The 16596-nt window shown below is 39.9% G+C and overlaps 1 protein-coding gene across 1 annotated transcript in view; it reads right to left on the bottom strand.

Moving 5' to 3' along the window:
* Positions 1-16596, bottom strand: part of ANKRD33B (ankyrin repeat domain 33B) — a 41117-nt gene that overhangs the window by 9797 nt on the left and 14724 nt on the right. The window contains exon 2 of the mRNA XM_069808852.1: positions 4745-4874. Coding sequence (XP_069664953.1) covers positions 4745-4874 — 130 coding nt within the window. The remainder of the gene's footprint in view (positions 1-4744; positions 4875-16596) is intronic.

Below are 16596 nucleotides of genomic sequence, written 5' to 3'. Positions count from 1 at the left end.
AATGCCGATAATTAATAAGATCTCTTTTCCTTGTCTCTTCTCCTGCTCATTGCAGTCATCACCCTTAGGGTTAAGTGGCACTGACTTGTGACCAGAGTCTTGGGATAGGAAACTGGAAACCTGGGTTCCCACCTTCTCTCAAGCTGCTCTCCTCTCTGAAAAGCCACTTTAAGATAAGGCAATAACTGAAGACCAGAGATGGTCACTCTGAGGTTGCAAAGGGCCTCAGTTTCTTGACTCAGTGAGCAGCACTGCAAAGGGGATTCCTACAGCTTATGGAAGGAAGGCTCATCACTGGGGGAAACTGACTGCAAAGGTTCAGCTTTTTCCCTCCCCTGGTAAATTTGAGCCTTACAATCATGGTGCTTCATTAAAAAGTGATTACACTAAAAGTGATTACACTCCAGCCAATAATACACATGAACCATGCCAGGCCTGATACGAGACAAAGGAGTGTTTTGTGTAGAAGCCCACATTTTTATTTTTACATCTGATAGTGTAAAGCCTCTTGTCTACTCTCCAGCGATAGGAAAATGGGGCTGATGTTCAGTTTTGGTAGTAAAATTAATGACTTAAGTTCTGTTTCTAAAGGCAACTGTTGTTGCCATTTGTGTGCCTTGTATGCCAGGATAACTGGTGTCACCAAGGGCGTACTGAGTAGTTAGAGACATCTCTGGCTAAATGGTTGGAAGACCAATTAAAACATCATGTCTTTATAATTGGACTATCAGAACAAGACAAATATCTAGTGCCATTATGACTCATTCAAAACAGTTTTCCCTTCACTTGTCATTCATTTTATGATGCCTTGACGCTTTATAAAATAATGCAGTCTGTCAGGCAGCTGCAACAATCACAATTTAATTACTAGGAGCTGTAAAAATATTCTCTCATCTCACTCTGCAGTCCAGCTGAATATTTGGTGATGCATGTCATTCAAATTCACCTAGAAATGTTACTGAAGCAGATTATAATTCATACAGGACAATTTTAAAAGTCTATAGTGTCACATCTGGTGCAGATTTCATCAACAGTCGCTTTGTACCAACACAGTCCAGCATTCACTTTGGCAAGCAAGTTAATAGAACTTCTACCAGTTATTTAAGATGTTTTCTAGGTGTTACTCTTTATCTCTGAGAATTTGCTGGACTCTGCTACCTTGCTGCATAACTGGAAACTCTCCTGAAACCTGAGCAGATATAGAGATAGCGCAGATCAGCTTAACAACGCCAGAGTCAGAGAAAACCAAGTAAGGAGCTCCTTGTACCTTGCACAGTCTGATGCAAATGAAATACAAAGATACGGCAAACTGCAACAAGCTGAACAAAGCAAAAGGGAACTGGGTTCAGGGCAAGCTCAAGTGACCTGGTCCTGCTTACTCAATATAGAGGCTTCAGCTTCACTGACTCCATGGCATAATATCAAATTGTAGCAGGGTATCAGTTAACTACTGGGAGAATGTTTGTGCCCAACTTGTTTTGCAGGACATGCTCTGTTTCACTGATGTACAGTGTGCGTCTTCATGAAGGTTTTGGAACAGCTGAAATACTGCTTTTTGACCACAGAAACCAGAGACAGGAACTGAAACAAGGAGAAATAGTAAGATGGAAGATTTTTCAGCAGTTATTACATTACTGAAGATGTTCTTCCCTTTGCCAAAAGTATAGCTGCAGTAAGAGACATTTTGCAAATCTGGGATGATCCTAAGAGTCAATCCTGAAAGACCTTGCTCAGCCAAAACTCTCCAGGGGACTGCAGACGGCCTCAAATGAGACAGAAAAAATACCAGCAAAAAAGTAACAAAGAAAACGAGGAGGTTTGTGATTCTCAGAAGTTTTGTGTCTCACGGATTCCTGAAAACCACTTCAGTTTTAATCTGCAGGAGCTTCTCTCCTCTGAGGTTTGCTTCAAATTTCTAGTTCAAACAGATATTAAATTCAAAGCAAAACTCAGAGCTGCCACGTTTTTGTTCAAACCCTGTCATACACTTTTGATTTAAGGCCATAAAGTTTGCTGCAGTTCTCCTTCATCTGGGTGAACTAGAAGCGTGTATCTAAATTGTAAACCAGGTGAGTCTTCCATGATTTCAGGTTTGCTATGAAAGCTGTATGCGGCTCTAAAATAAATGAGCCTGGCCTCAGCCAGTTTGGAGATACTGAATTCGTATCAGGCTCTTGCTGTTTCTAAGCCAGATCTATCTGCTACCAGAACTGGCATGCTAAGGGTACACTTCTTCGCCTTGTGAGCCATATTTAAAGATCAGCACAGATGTCTGTAATAGCTTAATTCACTTAATTCCTGCCACAGAGGAAATGCCTATAATGATGACAATATTAGCTAATAATCTACGTAATACAGGCAGAAGGATAAGCTGCATATTAAGGAAGATGCTCTGTCATATAACATCACAGTTTCGAATTGTACCTGAAAAAAGTCTGTGTTTGGTCTATGGGAGGTGAATGCTTTCTGATGGATGGATGGAACTGAAGACACCCAGAACCTTTTATCCTCTGGATGCTTTAGGTGTTTGTGTTCTTGTGTCTCCCATAATAAACAGAAACTGGGGTAACTTCTGATTTTGTGTTCCCAGCTCTACAGCCTTGTCCCAAGCTGGTCTCTGTAACATAAAATACCTATATTTTGTGAGCAAATATGACTCCCTCTTAACACCAGTGTATGCCAGTTACCATACAGTGCCACTGATGTAGCTACGTCCTCAGCAGCAGCAGAACTGAGAAAAAAAATTTAATGCAATTTTCCTCCCTTTTTTTTGAAACCACTCTTGTTCCTTCCTTCCTTCCTTTCCTTCCACTTGTTATTTCAGTCTCTTGTTTGAATCCAACTCCCATTTTTTTCTGCTTTGTCCTTGTACTGCAGATTAATGATTTTGCTTCTGCTTCTACAGCATCGCCACCTGTTTCTGGGCACTACCTGCTGCAGGCTGCAACAAATTTACAGTTTTGGAAAGCAAGCTCTCTTTGAGAAAGGATCCCACATCTGTAAGAAATATTGAGAGAGCAAGTGAACAGACCAATTTCAAACCTGAAACACACTAAGCAAAGCACTTTGTGATTATTTTTCTACACTAACAAGCTTGTTAGTACTGCTTTTCACTGATCCCTCCAGCCTATCTTTCTCAGGTCAGCCCATGCAAAAAACCTCAGCTTTAGATACTTTCTTTGAAGGATGAGAATCTGAAATTATCAAAAGCAATATGAGGAACTGAATTCACTTATCTTCTGAGACTCTAGCTGGTCTTTAAAATAATTCTATTTAATTCAAGCTGATGCTCAGTTTGAGCATTATGTCTGGGCAGTCATGAAACGGCATAGGCAAGTGTGGATTTTAAACTCCTCTAGCAAAAGTAAAGAGGCCTCCCTGTCATCTCCCTTAGTATGTGTACCTCGTGTTACGGACGCAGCCTCTGAAACACAAGGAAGGATCCCTCAGGACCGCAGCCTCTTTCTCATCCAGCTCCTCTTCAGGTTCTGGCCATACGTGATGGCCTACCTGGTCACCGGGTCATAACAAAAATGGCAGCACCTTCTGATATCACTTTACAATTAACTGAAATACTGTGGATTTGCTATTAGACTTTCCACAGGAAAACCAGTACTTTTGGTATAAATAACAGCTATCTCTCAGAATAATTGATTTTGCAAAAATATTATTATTTTCATGGCCTAAAGTTAAAAAAAAACCCAACAAATAAATCCTCCACTAAAAGAAAGCTCACATAAGCTTTGCTTTCAGTTCTTTGTAATACACTGCTCAGTGTTATTACTTAACATTCAGCAATAATTAAGCAGCATCTATTGCACTGTAGCTCCTCTGGTTGCAATGTTAACCTCACAGTAATCTCTATTAACACTACAGCAGTATCTTGTGCTAATGAATTGAATAACTGGTGTCAACACTGTAGCTCAGGATTATCATAGATGGGGGAAAACATCCAAGTTGTTAGGAGTTCCTATAAGCTTCTGCTGACTACAGGCGTTTCCAGTTGCTTTGGGGATCAATAGCAAGTACTGGCAGAGAGTGTCAAGTCAATGTCAGCCCTCTGGATTAACTCTGAGCTCATTATCATGAGTTATAAAGGTCAGGAAGGAGTCAGAGTTAAACCTTTTATAGTCCAAATTTATATTAGGGGAGATAAATAAAAGTAGGTTAGAGTTTTGGAGCCTTCTCTACTTTCTTTGGAAAGCTACTGTACTCATGACTTTGTTATCAATGTGGCTTTTAAGTATGGAGTGGTTGAAGGATGTCTTAGCAGCTAAGATATTTCTTGACGATGATACATTTTCCTACAGTCAGCAATTACTACAGACCCACTGAGGTAGGTGCAACAAGCATGAGAAAAGAGATGCTACCAGCATTAATACAGCACATTACATGAGTACAATGTTCACTGGTTGCTTGCCAGAGCAAACACAGGAAAATAAGCTTAAAGGAACAAAGCAGTATAGTACTGCACACTCGGGGCAAGATTTTCTTTAAGTTAAAATAGTTAATGGCATCTACTAGAAATGTATAGCTTTTTCTGTCTTAATCCATTGGATAAATATTACTGTAGATTAATTAGTTCAAAGAAAATCATGACAAACTTACTTGGGAGCAGGCTTGGCCAGGATTATTTTACGCAGACCAATTTCTTTTAGGGCTCTGAAAAAATCCTAAAAATAATAGCCACAGCACACATTCTTCCTAAGACCCTGTATGTAAGAGGTGAAACAAAGAGCCTTACCTGCCTGTGCAGCTGTAATGAGAGCAGTGTTCCCTTCGTTGTCCTGCCAGTTCACATCAAGGTGAGGGCATTGTGCTAAGGCTATTACAATATCCACGTAACCTTGGTAACAGGCAACAATAAGACCATTCTGTAAGTAAAATATAAAGAGAGAGTTAGGTTTACCAGACTCAGAAAGTTCACTGAGGAGCACACTAGTCTGCTTTTTTATTTATCCTTTTTTCAGACTGAAGAACTGAAAAGATATCAGCATAACTAGGGATTAGCTCCAGGCTCAATGTTCAGATCCAAAACACCGCTTTTTATCTCTGCCCTTTGGCAAGTAATATTTGGTATTCCTCAGAAATACCTAGGAGAGTAGGTATTATATTACGCTACTTGGAAAGTAACTGTTTATAAATGGCTTATGCTTATAAGGCTATATACTCTATATCCAAATGAGAATAAATCAGATTTTATTATATAATAAAATGAACCTGGCAGGTAAGAGGAACTGGACCTGCTCTGAATATTAATTCTCTGGAAGACAACTACTTGTTCTCTGAAGGGGAAGTGGTAGGCAGGAGTTGTGTTCATGCTGCCTGTTGCTATCTTTAAATACTTCAGGTTTCCCATTAGAACTAGACCTTTTTTATAATCATAAATAAAATGAAATTGCTTTTGGAGTTCCTGTTTAATGTGCTTTATGACAGCTGGAAGCTGTAAAACTTCCAGGAGGAAGCCAAGCCAGGAGGTAAACGTTATAACTCCGCTTGGTACCGAGACAGCGTTTCACTCCACAGCGGCAAACTGACAGCTTCCCTAAAATACAGCAAAATACACTTGCCATTAATTAAATGGAACTACAGTACTTAATCCTGGCTGCTCACTTGATCACTAGGATTAAAACCATTATCTCCGGTCTTCAGGATTACTCGGGCAGCCCAGTGTTCCTGTGCAGGAGGCTGATGGGTGTAGAGGAGGGCAAGTGCAGATAAATCAGTGCTCCCTGCGCTCCCTCTTCACCGACAACGCACGACTCGCTTTTCTTGAGCGCAGCATCAGCATCTGACCGTGGAAAAGATAAGGGCAGAGACACAAATCTCAGCCTCTCTGCTAACCCTGCCTGCCTAAAACGCACTCACACAGACATGCTGCAAGTTCATAACCACAAAAGGCTAGCAAGAAGGAGAACCTGGTTATGAAAACTGAATGGCCTGCCCTGACTTCTCCATCATCTTTCTACGCGGCTCTTGCCTAAACATTCTCTTTATTTCTTTTCCCCATGGACACTACTGAGACAGAGACGTTCGCCAAATGACAAATGTGGCTTCTGATTTATTGTCATTATAACTACTTAGTTAATATTTCAGTGTCTTGTTTCATTGTAATTCCAGATAGTTCTTTTGGCTTAGGTGGCAAACAGCTTCACTGAGATACAGAGGCAATGCCAACTCTTTGGGATGCTCACAGCCTATGTAGGGTATTTCTCAATTACAACTTTTGATAAAATTATTACTCTGATTTCTTTTATTCTCAATTCACTCTTGTCCTCAGTATGAAGCAACACGCACCACTGCTTTATGAAGAGCATCTCCATTTCCTTGAGAAGAACCTGTAATACTTCAAACCATTCTATTGAAGTTGTACAGTGTATTCTGTTTAAAGTCATATATATATATATATATATATATATGTGTGTGTATGCATGACCTGAAACAATATTGACTAAAACCTACCTACTCTCCTGGTGGGATTGTTCAGGTTAATCCAAGTTTTACTACAATGTAATCATTCTTAGCTTTAAAAAAAATTGTGTCAGTGTCCACTTGGTAAGGACTTGAGCACTATTTTAGTTCTTTAATAATTCCATTTTTCATCTGATGTTCAGGATATAGGTCTTTACAAGTCCAAAAATGCTGCAGATTTAACACATCACCCCGTCAGTCAGTAAAATGTCAGTTACTAATGACAGCAGAAAACTAAGTATACAATAGTTTGGAGACCTAAAATTCTTGACAATAAGAAGGGGGATCCTATTGTTCACTGAAAAAAATAGCATTTTTGAAGAGAGTGGTATTTTCAAAAAGCCTTAAGAATAACTTAAAGTAGTTATCTCTAATGGAAGAACTGTTTCACCCAGTATCTGAAAGATATTTTCACGGGACATTTTTGTATTCTAAAAATATTTACCAGATGCTTAAAAAAAAGTTCATTTTTTGCTCTCTTTAAAAGAGAAACAGTAAAACAGTAAAACAAAAAACAAACATTAGCTGTTTTTTGCGATAGGCTTTTGCATTACAGTATTTAGGGACTTCTGTCCTATTTTTAGTGGGTACCTCCATCAGATGGGATCTAACGCAACCAACACACACTGGCATTCTGATTTCCACAGATATGAGACACAAATGACTTCAAAATCAGCCAACCTCCTTCACCATTCGGAGTTTACAAAGCAGAAGGATTACTTAGGTATCAATATTTTCTGAAGTTTGTTTTCCAAAGATGCTATTAAAAACTGCTTGCTTAAGGATAAGGAAATGCAACGGAGAGCAGGAGTTTTCTGAGGGATTACATGATGCAGAAGCATGGAAAATCATTTCTGAAGGACAGTTGTATGAATCTGAAGTGGGTCAGATAAGATGTGTGAGAACCTGGTGTTTGATGGAGTGTGCCCAGCGCTCCCTGGTTGAAAAGCAAAATGAGCAATCGCACAAGGACATAAAACCAAGCCGTTTCACCGCCACATGGTTCCCAACACTGTCCAGGGCTGTAAAACCAATGCAAGCGCTCTCTGGTTACCTTCACCGGTTATGTGTGTTTCTTAGGGAGGTGGGTGAGACAGGCCACTTGCCGAGGGACAGCTTTCCTCTGCCTAACTCCTCCAAATGCATCAGATATTGAAATGAGGTGCAGGAGGCTACAGCTTTAGAATGAAAATTGCAATACACCCCTGGATTCGACAGTTATTTCCCAATGATACCATGATAAATTGTGGTTTCAGGTTGCCTTTTTTTTTTTTTTATTTGCATCCATTTCTGGCCCTGTCTGTATTCTGCTTGCTGAAAGTTAGTACAAGCAGATTAGCCAGGATGCACAATCAATCAATCGCAACATGAGTTATTAGTCTGGAATCTTTAACTCCATGTACCAATAAATATTATTACCCATAGCCACAATATATTACAAACTCTTTCAATAATCTCAATTAATAAATATAACTGATGCAAAACTGCCTTCAGCAAACTGCTTTTTGAAGTATCACAGCAGTCTGCAGGAAAATACAGCTGTGCGCGTAATGGTTTTTTAAAAGATAAAAGTAAAGCAGTGTAAATGAATTTTAGCAAGAATATTCTGAACCTGATTAATCTGGTTATCCTCAGAAAAGAGAGGACATTTCATCTCATTAGTGTTCTACCAAGGCATCAGTTATTCTGTTCCTCATATGAAGGGTCACAGTGCTATGGTGAAGGGCTCAGTGCATTTGGAAAAAAAAATATTTTTTTTTTTTAATTGAATCTTACTGAATTTTGTCAGTAAGATCAGTTCTCAGACATATTTACTATATGTGAAAGCTTTAGAAGGAAGATTGATAATTCTTAAATGCATGCACTTTCCCTAAGACTTCAACCCTTCTCCTTCAACCACATCCCTTTCCCTCTCTTCATATGTCCTAAACCACAACCTACTTCAAATCATGGTAACAACTCAAACTGTTGCCATTAATATCTAATAATAATCAACTGTTAGAAGGAATAACTGTACGTACATCACAGCATGCAAGCACAGTATCCCTGCTTTCCAAGGGCTGTTGTGTTAGCTAAGACCTGCTCTCTCCCCATCCGTGGCCAGGGCTGCTCCCCGTCTGGTTCTCCCCAGCCCAGTGAAACAGAACAAGCAAAAAAAATCTGCTTTGAATCTCTGTGTGGAAGAGACCTTAAACATCAAACAGCACTGATGCCTTTGGACTGTAGGAAAAGGGATTTCTTCATTACAGGAGACCGGGGCTGCTGGCTTCTCTGGGTTTTGCAACAGATCCTATTTCATTTTTCGAGTATCACATACAGACTCTGCCTGACAAACAAGAAAACATGGGTCATCCATCACATCAACTACATTAACATTTACTACAGATTTTTCCGCATAAGAAGGGGAGGGGGTTGCAATTCAGCTCAGTAACAGGTTTTTTTCCAAGTAGAAGCCATAATACTGACAGGTGTTGAGAAATCTGTCTTTCCTCTGTGGAATATTTGGCATTTCACAGAGCTTCCCCACAGTTTTTCTATAGTATATGACATCAAATCTTATTTTTATGTAACCAGGACAGTTTTGAAAGATCTCCCTTTGTTTTGAAATGGAAGAGCAAGTTTAACAATACTTTATTTAGAGTATATGGCAAAACAGTCAGTCTGGGATAAATTACTTATTTTCTGTATATTCTAAATAAAGTATCTAAATAAAGTATAACTAATTTTCTTAATTTCATCCCAGTGTACTTAAATGGACATTTCAGGCATGGAACTACCTGAAGTTAATGAGATGTAGCAACATCTTCCTCAAGCAGTGTTTACAAATTGTCAGTTTCACAGTGCTCTTCTATAATCAGAGTAAAAGTATCGTATTAAAATTCCCTACAAAAGCATAAACTTGAAATTTGCATGTTTGAAATAGAGTAAAATAGTCTTGGGTAACTCTTTATTCATTCTAAACTGATATTTCTTCATGTGCCTTTGATTTCATGTAAACCTGGAATAATGCTGCCACTATAAAAATAAACTTTTTGCTCAGCTCTGTTGGCTAATGACATAACAATGCGTCTGATTAAGTGAGGTCACGGAAATCTCAGGAGACAATTTTATAAATCAGATGTTATGACAAAATTACAGATGTAAGGCTATTTGTACACCAGATCGTTACAGATAATAGAGATCACAAGAAATACTAGAGGATCAATAACTAACTCAAGCTGAACAGCAAAGCAAATCACATACAGCATGCAATTATTTTAGCTTTTAAAAAGATCTCTTCAGGCAACTTGTTTTCCACCAAGATGTTGAGAATGAAAACAGCTTATTATAGCTTTTCACCTATTATCCCAGACAAAAATGGGGCTGGCAAAAGACTAAATTGACATTACCCATTGCTTTTCATAAGCATCGTGATAAACAACTGTCCAGTTTGCTTTGCACGCATCTGTAAGTATTAATGACAATTCTGCAAGATTGGTTTAACAGCAATGATTAAAACTGCATGCAATTGAATTAAATGAGATAACGATTCATTGTAATCCATAATCACATGCAGGGACAGCTATGAAAATTATGTCTAAGTTAAAAGCATATTACACAAACAATATCATGAGTAATAGAAATGGAAGACCAATAAAACATAAAGGAATACAAAGCTGTGTTCAAACTTGTTGATTTACTAAAATAATAATTCATACATTTAATATTTTGTGTTATATGTAACTCACTATTAGAACTATATATAACTATATCTCACTATAATATAATTCACATACAAAGCAAAAAAACCCCAAAACACCAACATGTCAAGTATTTCAAAATAAATCTCCCAAAATTATTTGAGGGAACTTCTGATCTCCACTAAAAACTCTGCAACTCTGTGAAACTTGGGTTAACAGGGATTCTAAATATACACTGTACTAAAAAAGAGCAACATTTAGCGCTGAGCATCACTGTCTGCTATATACTAGTTTGTGTATAATGCACAAAACCTTCCAGTCTGCATAAAGCAATCTGAGAAACTTTCATAAATGGCTTGAGCTTATATTATAATTGGTTTAGCTGATTAGATCAACGGCGACTGAGATGAGGTAATTATTCAGGTCATCAGTCCCATGAAAAGTGGTGTTTATGTGCTACAGAAATCCATCAAGCACATAAGCTTTAATGTTATCTGCACAAAATAATTTAGGCTGACCTTTTAGAGAAAGGGCTGCAACAGCTTAGTCACATACAAATTTATATTGGGAAAGCGACAAAAAAAGAGCTGGAAATTTAGATTAATTTTGTCCAACTATTGCTTGGACAAAACCCTGCATGCCTGGGAGGGGAGCAAGGGGGAGATGCTGATTTTGCCGGGGGAAGCGATCAGACAAGGACAAGAGAGTATTCGAGCAGGGACGGAGCAGCGGCGTGCGAAAACCTCTTTGCCTCCTCTGCACAGTAGCCTGAAGCACCATCCTGTATCCAAAAGCAAGCTTAAACAGCACTGCCCCTTCCAGGGCCTCGATACTGAAGGCACAAAATTGCCACCTTCGCTTCACAGCGTTATGAGCGCTCACAGATTCGTTTCACAGTGGGAATTGCACTCTGCTAGCTAAAAACACGGGCCAGTCCGTGGGAACGCAGGTGACAACCCCCCGTCTTCTCCCCCCCATATTTTGTGGGATGCGTTCGACTTCTCTTATTTCGTAAACGCCTCTTGTACCAGTGAGGCCACATGTCTTTTTAAGTAAAGGTATAGCTTAGTATATGTATCATCTCTGCAGAAGTCCTTACTTAATCTATTCTAATCCAAATCTCCGTGATCACCTCTAAAGATAGTCCCAGGGAAGTGCGTTTTATTCTGCCTGCAAAAGCTCGCGTTACACAACAAAGAAAACCAGGGCCACTTGTGTAATAAATCAGCCAACAAGAAAAGTTAATAACATTAGTGTGACTTTCCTTATTTACTAACAAGTACGTTGTCCGAATCGGTTTCAGCGTCACTAGTGATGTAAGCAGCTGGCAGAAACCTCGGGAAGCTACTGCCAGGGGCCAGAAGGCAAATAAACACGCGCCATGTAACCAGAGACGTTCCAGTGGGTGGGATATATAGGAAACAGATTTTTTTATCATATGGCAATACTGAGAGATGGGCTCCCTCAACCAAAGCTGGGGGTAGAGGACGACTGAAGAGCCAGAAGGGCTCAGGATCCCTTCATCACGCCTCCTTCCCCCAGGGATGCTCCAGGGGCCGCAGAAGGCAGCTCCTCTCTCACCCACAGCATCCCCCGCATGTGCCTCCCCCCAAATCACGCTGTGTCCAAAGGGCTGGAGGGCTGCCGAAGTACAAAAGACCTTTTTTCGACTGTATAGCCTGACCCACAGCCAAGGCTCGTTGGCACCTCCTCTCCCAACCACCCACCGGAGAAAAGGGCCGCTCCGTTTCCTCGCTGTATCGCGTCCTCACGGCCGCCCTTTTCGCTGCAGGAGGAGGCCAGAAGCGGCGGGCACTCAGGATTAATTACATCTAGCAGTGGAAACAGCCCTGCAAAAAAACACGAGCGGAGGGACACTGCATCGACTGAGTTGCAGGAGGCCTGGGCTGCGCTGCCAGCTGTTTTGCTATGAGTTAAGATGACGCTAGGTGATGCTTCTAAAAACAGCAGCAACTGGACTTGTCACATGAAAAATCTTTTATTGTTCTTTCCTCTCTGAACCTCAGCTTGAAACAAAGAACTGAAGACCTGAACGTGTGAACAAGAGCTAGCAGCAGCTACAACTAACAAACAGGCATATTTTAACGTTGAGGCAGTTGAGTTAGGAAATTTAATGCGATTCCATTGGAATATAGGTATATATTTTTAAAAACATGTGCTCAGGATGTTAGCAGGTATACACATTCATGCTCAAGATCAATTTCGTTAAAATAATGTATCATTTTGCAGTGACAGCTGGTAAGACTTTATTAGGAATGCACTCATCTGAAGTTTCATCAGGTAGAAGTGCCTTTGTTAGTGACAGCAGACTGTTGTGCAACAAAGCAATATACAGAATGAAGAAGTTTATAGGGAAAGAGAGGAAACTGGGATCGTTTCCCTACAACTGAAAACAGAAGTGACATTTGATGTAGTCCAATCAGTCCAAAATTAAGCTTTGCAATGTACGTGAGATCTCTGGTCACAACAGAAGTGAATGAGGTATAACTTTAGAACAGGAATATGTAAGGAAACTTTAAGGAAATATCGTTTTATAAAAATAACACATAAAATGAACTGACGGGTCACCTAGTTGAGCTTATCATCATTATCCATACGTTAAATGGAAGTTATCTCAGGATTCAGTAACATGGCAAATCAGCCCAGGATTCCATCTTCAGGGAAAGGTTTTGTGTTCTGTTTATGGGATGCCTGGCTGTAAAGGACAGAAAATACTGTGGGAAGGTGGTAGGGGAAATAACACAATTTTTATCAGGTTAAATTTCACATTTTCAGTTTATTAGACTGTCATGTTAGGTACAACTACTAAATAGTGATGATCCCTGACAAATAATGCAGCCTTACTAATCCTAGCTTTCCTGTTTGTATAGCACATACTAATCAGTGTTAATACTGTCAAATGTTAGTGCTAAGTTTTGATAGTGTTGACAGTAATAACACATGATACATGGCAGCCAAGTTTATAGATCCCTCTTTGCTATGCCTGTTTTTTGATATCTGTGCTAGATGCAGGTCACTCTGGCTTAAAAGTAAGGGAAGAGATATTTATAAGAAAGAAGTGAGAGGTCTGACTTCAGAAAACAATGTAAATGATGTACTGAACTTTAATGGGGGGAGCCTGATGTAAACCCTGAAGGCATTTCTACCACAAATCCCATGTCTGCACTTAAGAGGACTGGGGGAGGCAACATGACAGACTCCTACCAACATCAGGATCCTGCCCCAGCAAACGGTGAGCTCATTTTAATTTCATTTCTTTGTTTTTCACTGGCTTGCTATGCAATGTTCAGCAAGGCTTCCAAGGGTTGTAAACCATCCTGTGAACAAGGATAAGGTATTTCCGGAGCCTTATGTGAACAGCATATTGTTACACTTTGCTTGGAACAGGTGTTTCCAGCTAGCAATAGATTTAAAACAGCGAAGCGCTGACTGCTTCCTCCTGTGAGTACATGAGGCTGGGAGCTCCTGCTGCTCCAGCCAATTGCTGTACAAAGCTGCGATGGGTTTGAGAACCACTGAAAGAAAGAGTTTGTAACAAGGCTCAAACTGTACCTTTTGTGGAAACAATTATATGGAAAACATTTTGGAGAATCCCTCAATTGCCGGATCACTTCAAATTCCAATGTTACAGTAATAGTCTTCCCATCAATTATATCATTGAAGCATTTTGGGCTTGTTGTTTTTTTCAGAAGGGAAAACCCCTAAGAGCTAAACAAAATGATAGTCAAAGGTGGATCATATAACAGCATAACCCAAACCTGATGTGACTTGGATCCAGCACACTCTCACCACGCAAGACCTTTAGGAACATTTGGAAACCAGTTTAGAGCTGAACTCCAAGTCCTGGGCTTGAGAGACACTACCGTTAACTTCTCTCCTGGTCTCTAAATACATACATATATTCACAGACATTTAAGATAAAAGGGAGAGTTTGCAGCATTTTAAAAACATATTTTGTAGTGCATTCAGAAGCCATGTGAAATGCATTTTGCGCACTGACATAACTCTGTCAAAAAGTACTCCTTTTGGCTTTAAGGCATATGATTCAACCCTTCTCTATGTGCTTAATAGATATATTCTCCTTTCTGTTATGTTGTCAGACACAGACTGACCATAGCTTAGATCTGTTGCAAGAGGCCAGGGAGAGCGTTTGAATGCATAGGTTTTTTTCAGGAGACCCCTCCAAAAGTAATGACTTACAAAATCTTTGTAAGCAATAAATTTCAATTTGACACTGGCTAAAAGATAAATGTACAACCTTCTACTCCATCATAATCTATCATTGTATCTAATCTGCCTCTTCTATAAAGAGCATTGTAAAGGCCCTGCTGCATTTTCACTGCGGAGGTCTCCGAAGAGACACGGCCAGTACTGAGCTTGCAAGCACCTCTTGTGGCAATCAGCTCCTGCAGTGACAGTAGGAAAAGACCTTCCCAAGAAGTTTCAGTTCCTTTCCTCCAACTTCTGTACATTTGTTTTGCTTGTGTTTCTCTGAGCGTCTCGGTTGGGGAATCGCACTAGACCCAAACCTTTTAAAGAGTGAGCCCAGGAAGAGGTCTGTCCATCAGTGGCTCATCTGCCACTGGAAAAAAAAAAAAAAAAAGTCTCTTTCCTCAAAAGGAAATCAACTTGATGAACAAAAAAACCCATCAGGGTGAAAGCTCTTCCTTGCAGAGGCCCTATGGTCACCAAGAAGAGCAGCCGCTTACCCTTCTTGGGACACCAGAGATGGGGGACTGCCTGCACGCTACACACAATGCTGCATAATACCACACACAAAAGTACCAGCCTATTTCCTCCCCCTTTGAGCTACAGAAGCTGTAAGAGCAAAAAGGTTCTTGAAAGCCCTTATCATTATGCTTTCCACAAGGAAAGAGCTTCCTTTATCTAGGATATGCATCTGGTTTTACCTAGACTGGTTTTCACCTCAGTTATGCCCCTTCCTGTTTTTTCCCCAGCTCTAACAAGGCAAAAGATTTCTTTGTGCATAAATATGAAACAGGCCTCCTGCTTTTCCTTAGAAAACAAACTTTTTGAGCAATAGGTGCATCTGTGGTGAATCGATGGGAGGTGTCTGTTTTTCACTCAGAGACCTAGAGTGGATTTTGCTATGCAGGGATTAGTGTCAACTCTAGTGTTCCTAAAGGGTTACAATCCTGTAATCCCCCAGCTCCATGCAATGCAGCTACTGTGGAATATCACAGAAGACCATGCTGGAGGCCAAAAACTGGATTTTTGTATTACACCTTGGATTCAGGCTTGTGAAACTTGGAAGAAAGTGCCACAGTTCATGACTTTGTAAGAACTCTTTCACTCCTACCTATGCGCTGCTTATTACTGGTGCTCCACAGATTGCACTGAAAAGTGGGTCTTCACGAAGAAAGAGAGAGGAGGCACTAATAACTGTAATTTTTTAAACACAGCCTTGATAAATTCACAGCCCCTGAACACTGGAGATTTTCAGTTTTGGGTAAAAACACTACCTTCAAACAAAGTATGCAATTTTCAAGTAATGCATATTGAGCTAGCATTGCTAATACTAAAGAGTATAAATTTTATGTCCAAGTTTTTCATCTTTTATAACTGTTAGAAACACAGATGACTATGATCACATTTTAAATTACAGCAGAACATGTGGATTATGTTTTAGTAGGACTTTTCCAGTTTTTATGTAAATATACTTTGGTCAAGGGCAAAGAGGGCTGCGCTCCTGTGACCTACACTGATGACTCTGTTATGTTCATGGCTGGTTAGAGAGCAAGAACTACCTCCTACTATAAAACCCATCAAACTATGGTTCTGTCTATTTTAGGAATAAAGTAACTGATAGGCTGCCTACAGCCACTGGACAGAAAATCCAGCGTGCCTCTGACTTTCCATTAAAGAATGGTTCCTTCCCAAAGGTTTAGCATCACCCTGTGAAAAGTACATGTGTTTTAACAAAAGGCCAAATTATATTTCTGAAAGATCAAAGACTAGCACTTGGCTAAATCAAGAACACTGCTGCTGCTGGCTTGCAAGTCCTATTGAGTAGCCTCACATTAATTTAGTGCTGTATTTAGGGAATGGGCTCGTCCACAACGATGTTAATGTGCAAGAGGCTCAGCCTGGTTTTTTGTTTGAGAAAACACACACTGTGACATGGAATCAATCTGTTCGGAGGGACCTTTTTTCCTCTGGTAGCTCACTGTTTTTTGTAGATTGAACTTTTTAAAAATCCCCAAGACTGTGGTTCTAAAGCAGCTTTTTTTTTAAAGTGTGCATTCCCATTTTAAATTTCTCTCTTTTGTTATCTCTACTGGCTAAATACAGACTCATCATCCACTGTAGCTGTAACAGGTATCAGTGTATGAGCAAGCAGTTCAGCAAAGGTGAAAATCATACTTAGAATGTCCAAGTGAGAGACAGTAGCATCACCATCTTA

Source organism: Haliaeetus albicilla, chromosome 21 (assembly GCF_947461875.1).
Source record: "Haliaeetus albicilla chromosome 21, bHalAlb1.1, whole genome shotgun sequence".
Classification (NCBI taxonomy): Eukaryota; Metazoa; Chordata; class Aves; order Accipitriformes; family Accipitridae; genus Haliaeetus; species Haliaeetus albicilla.
This window is presented reverse-complemented; position numbering and strand designations above follow the sequence as displayed.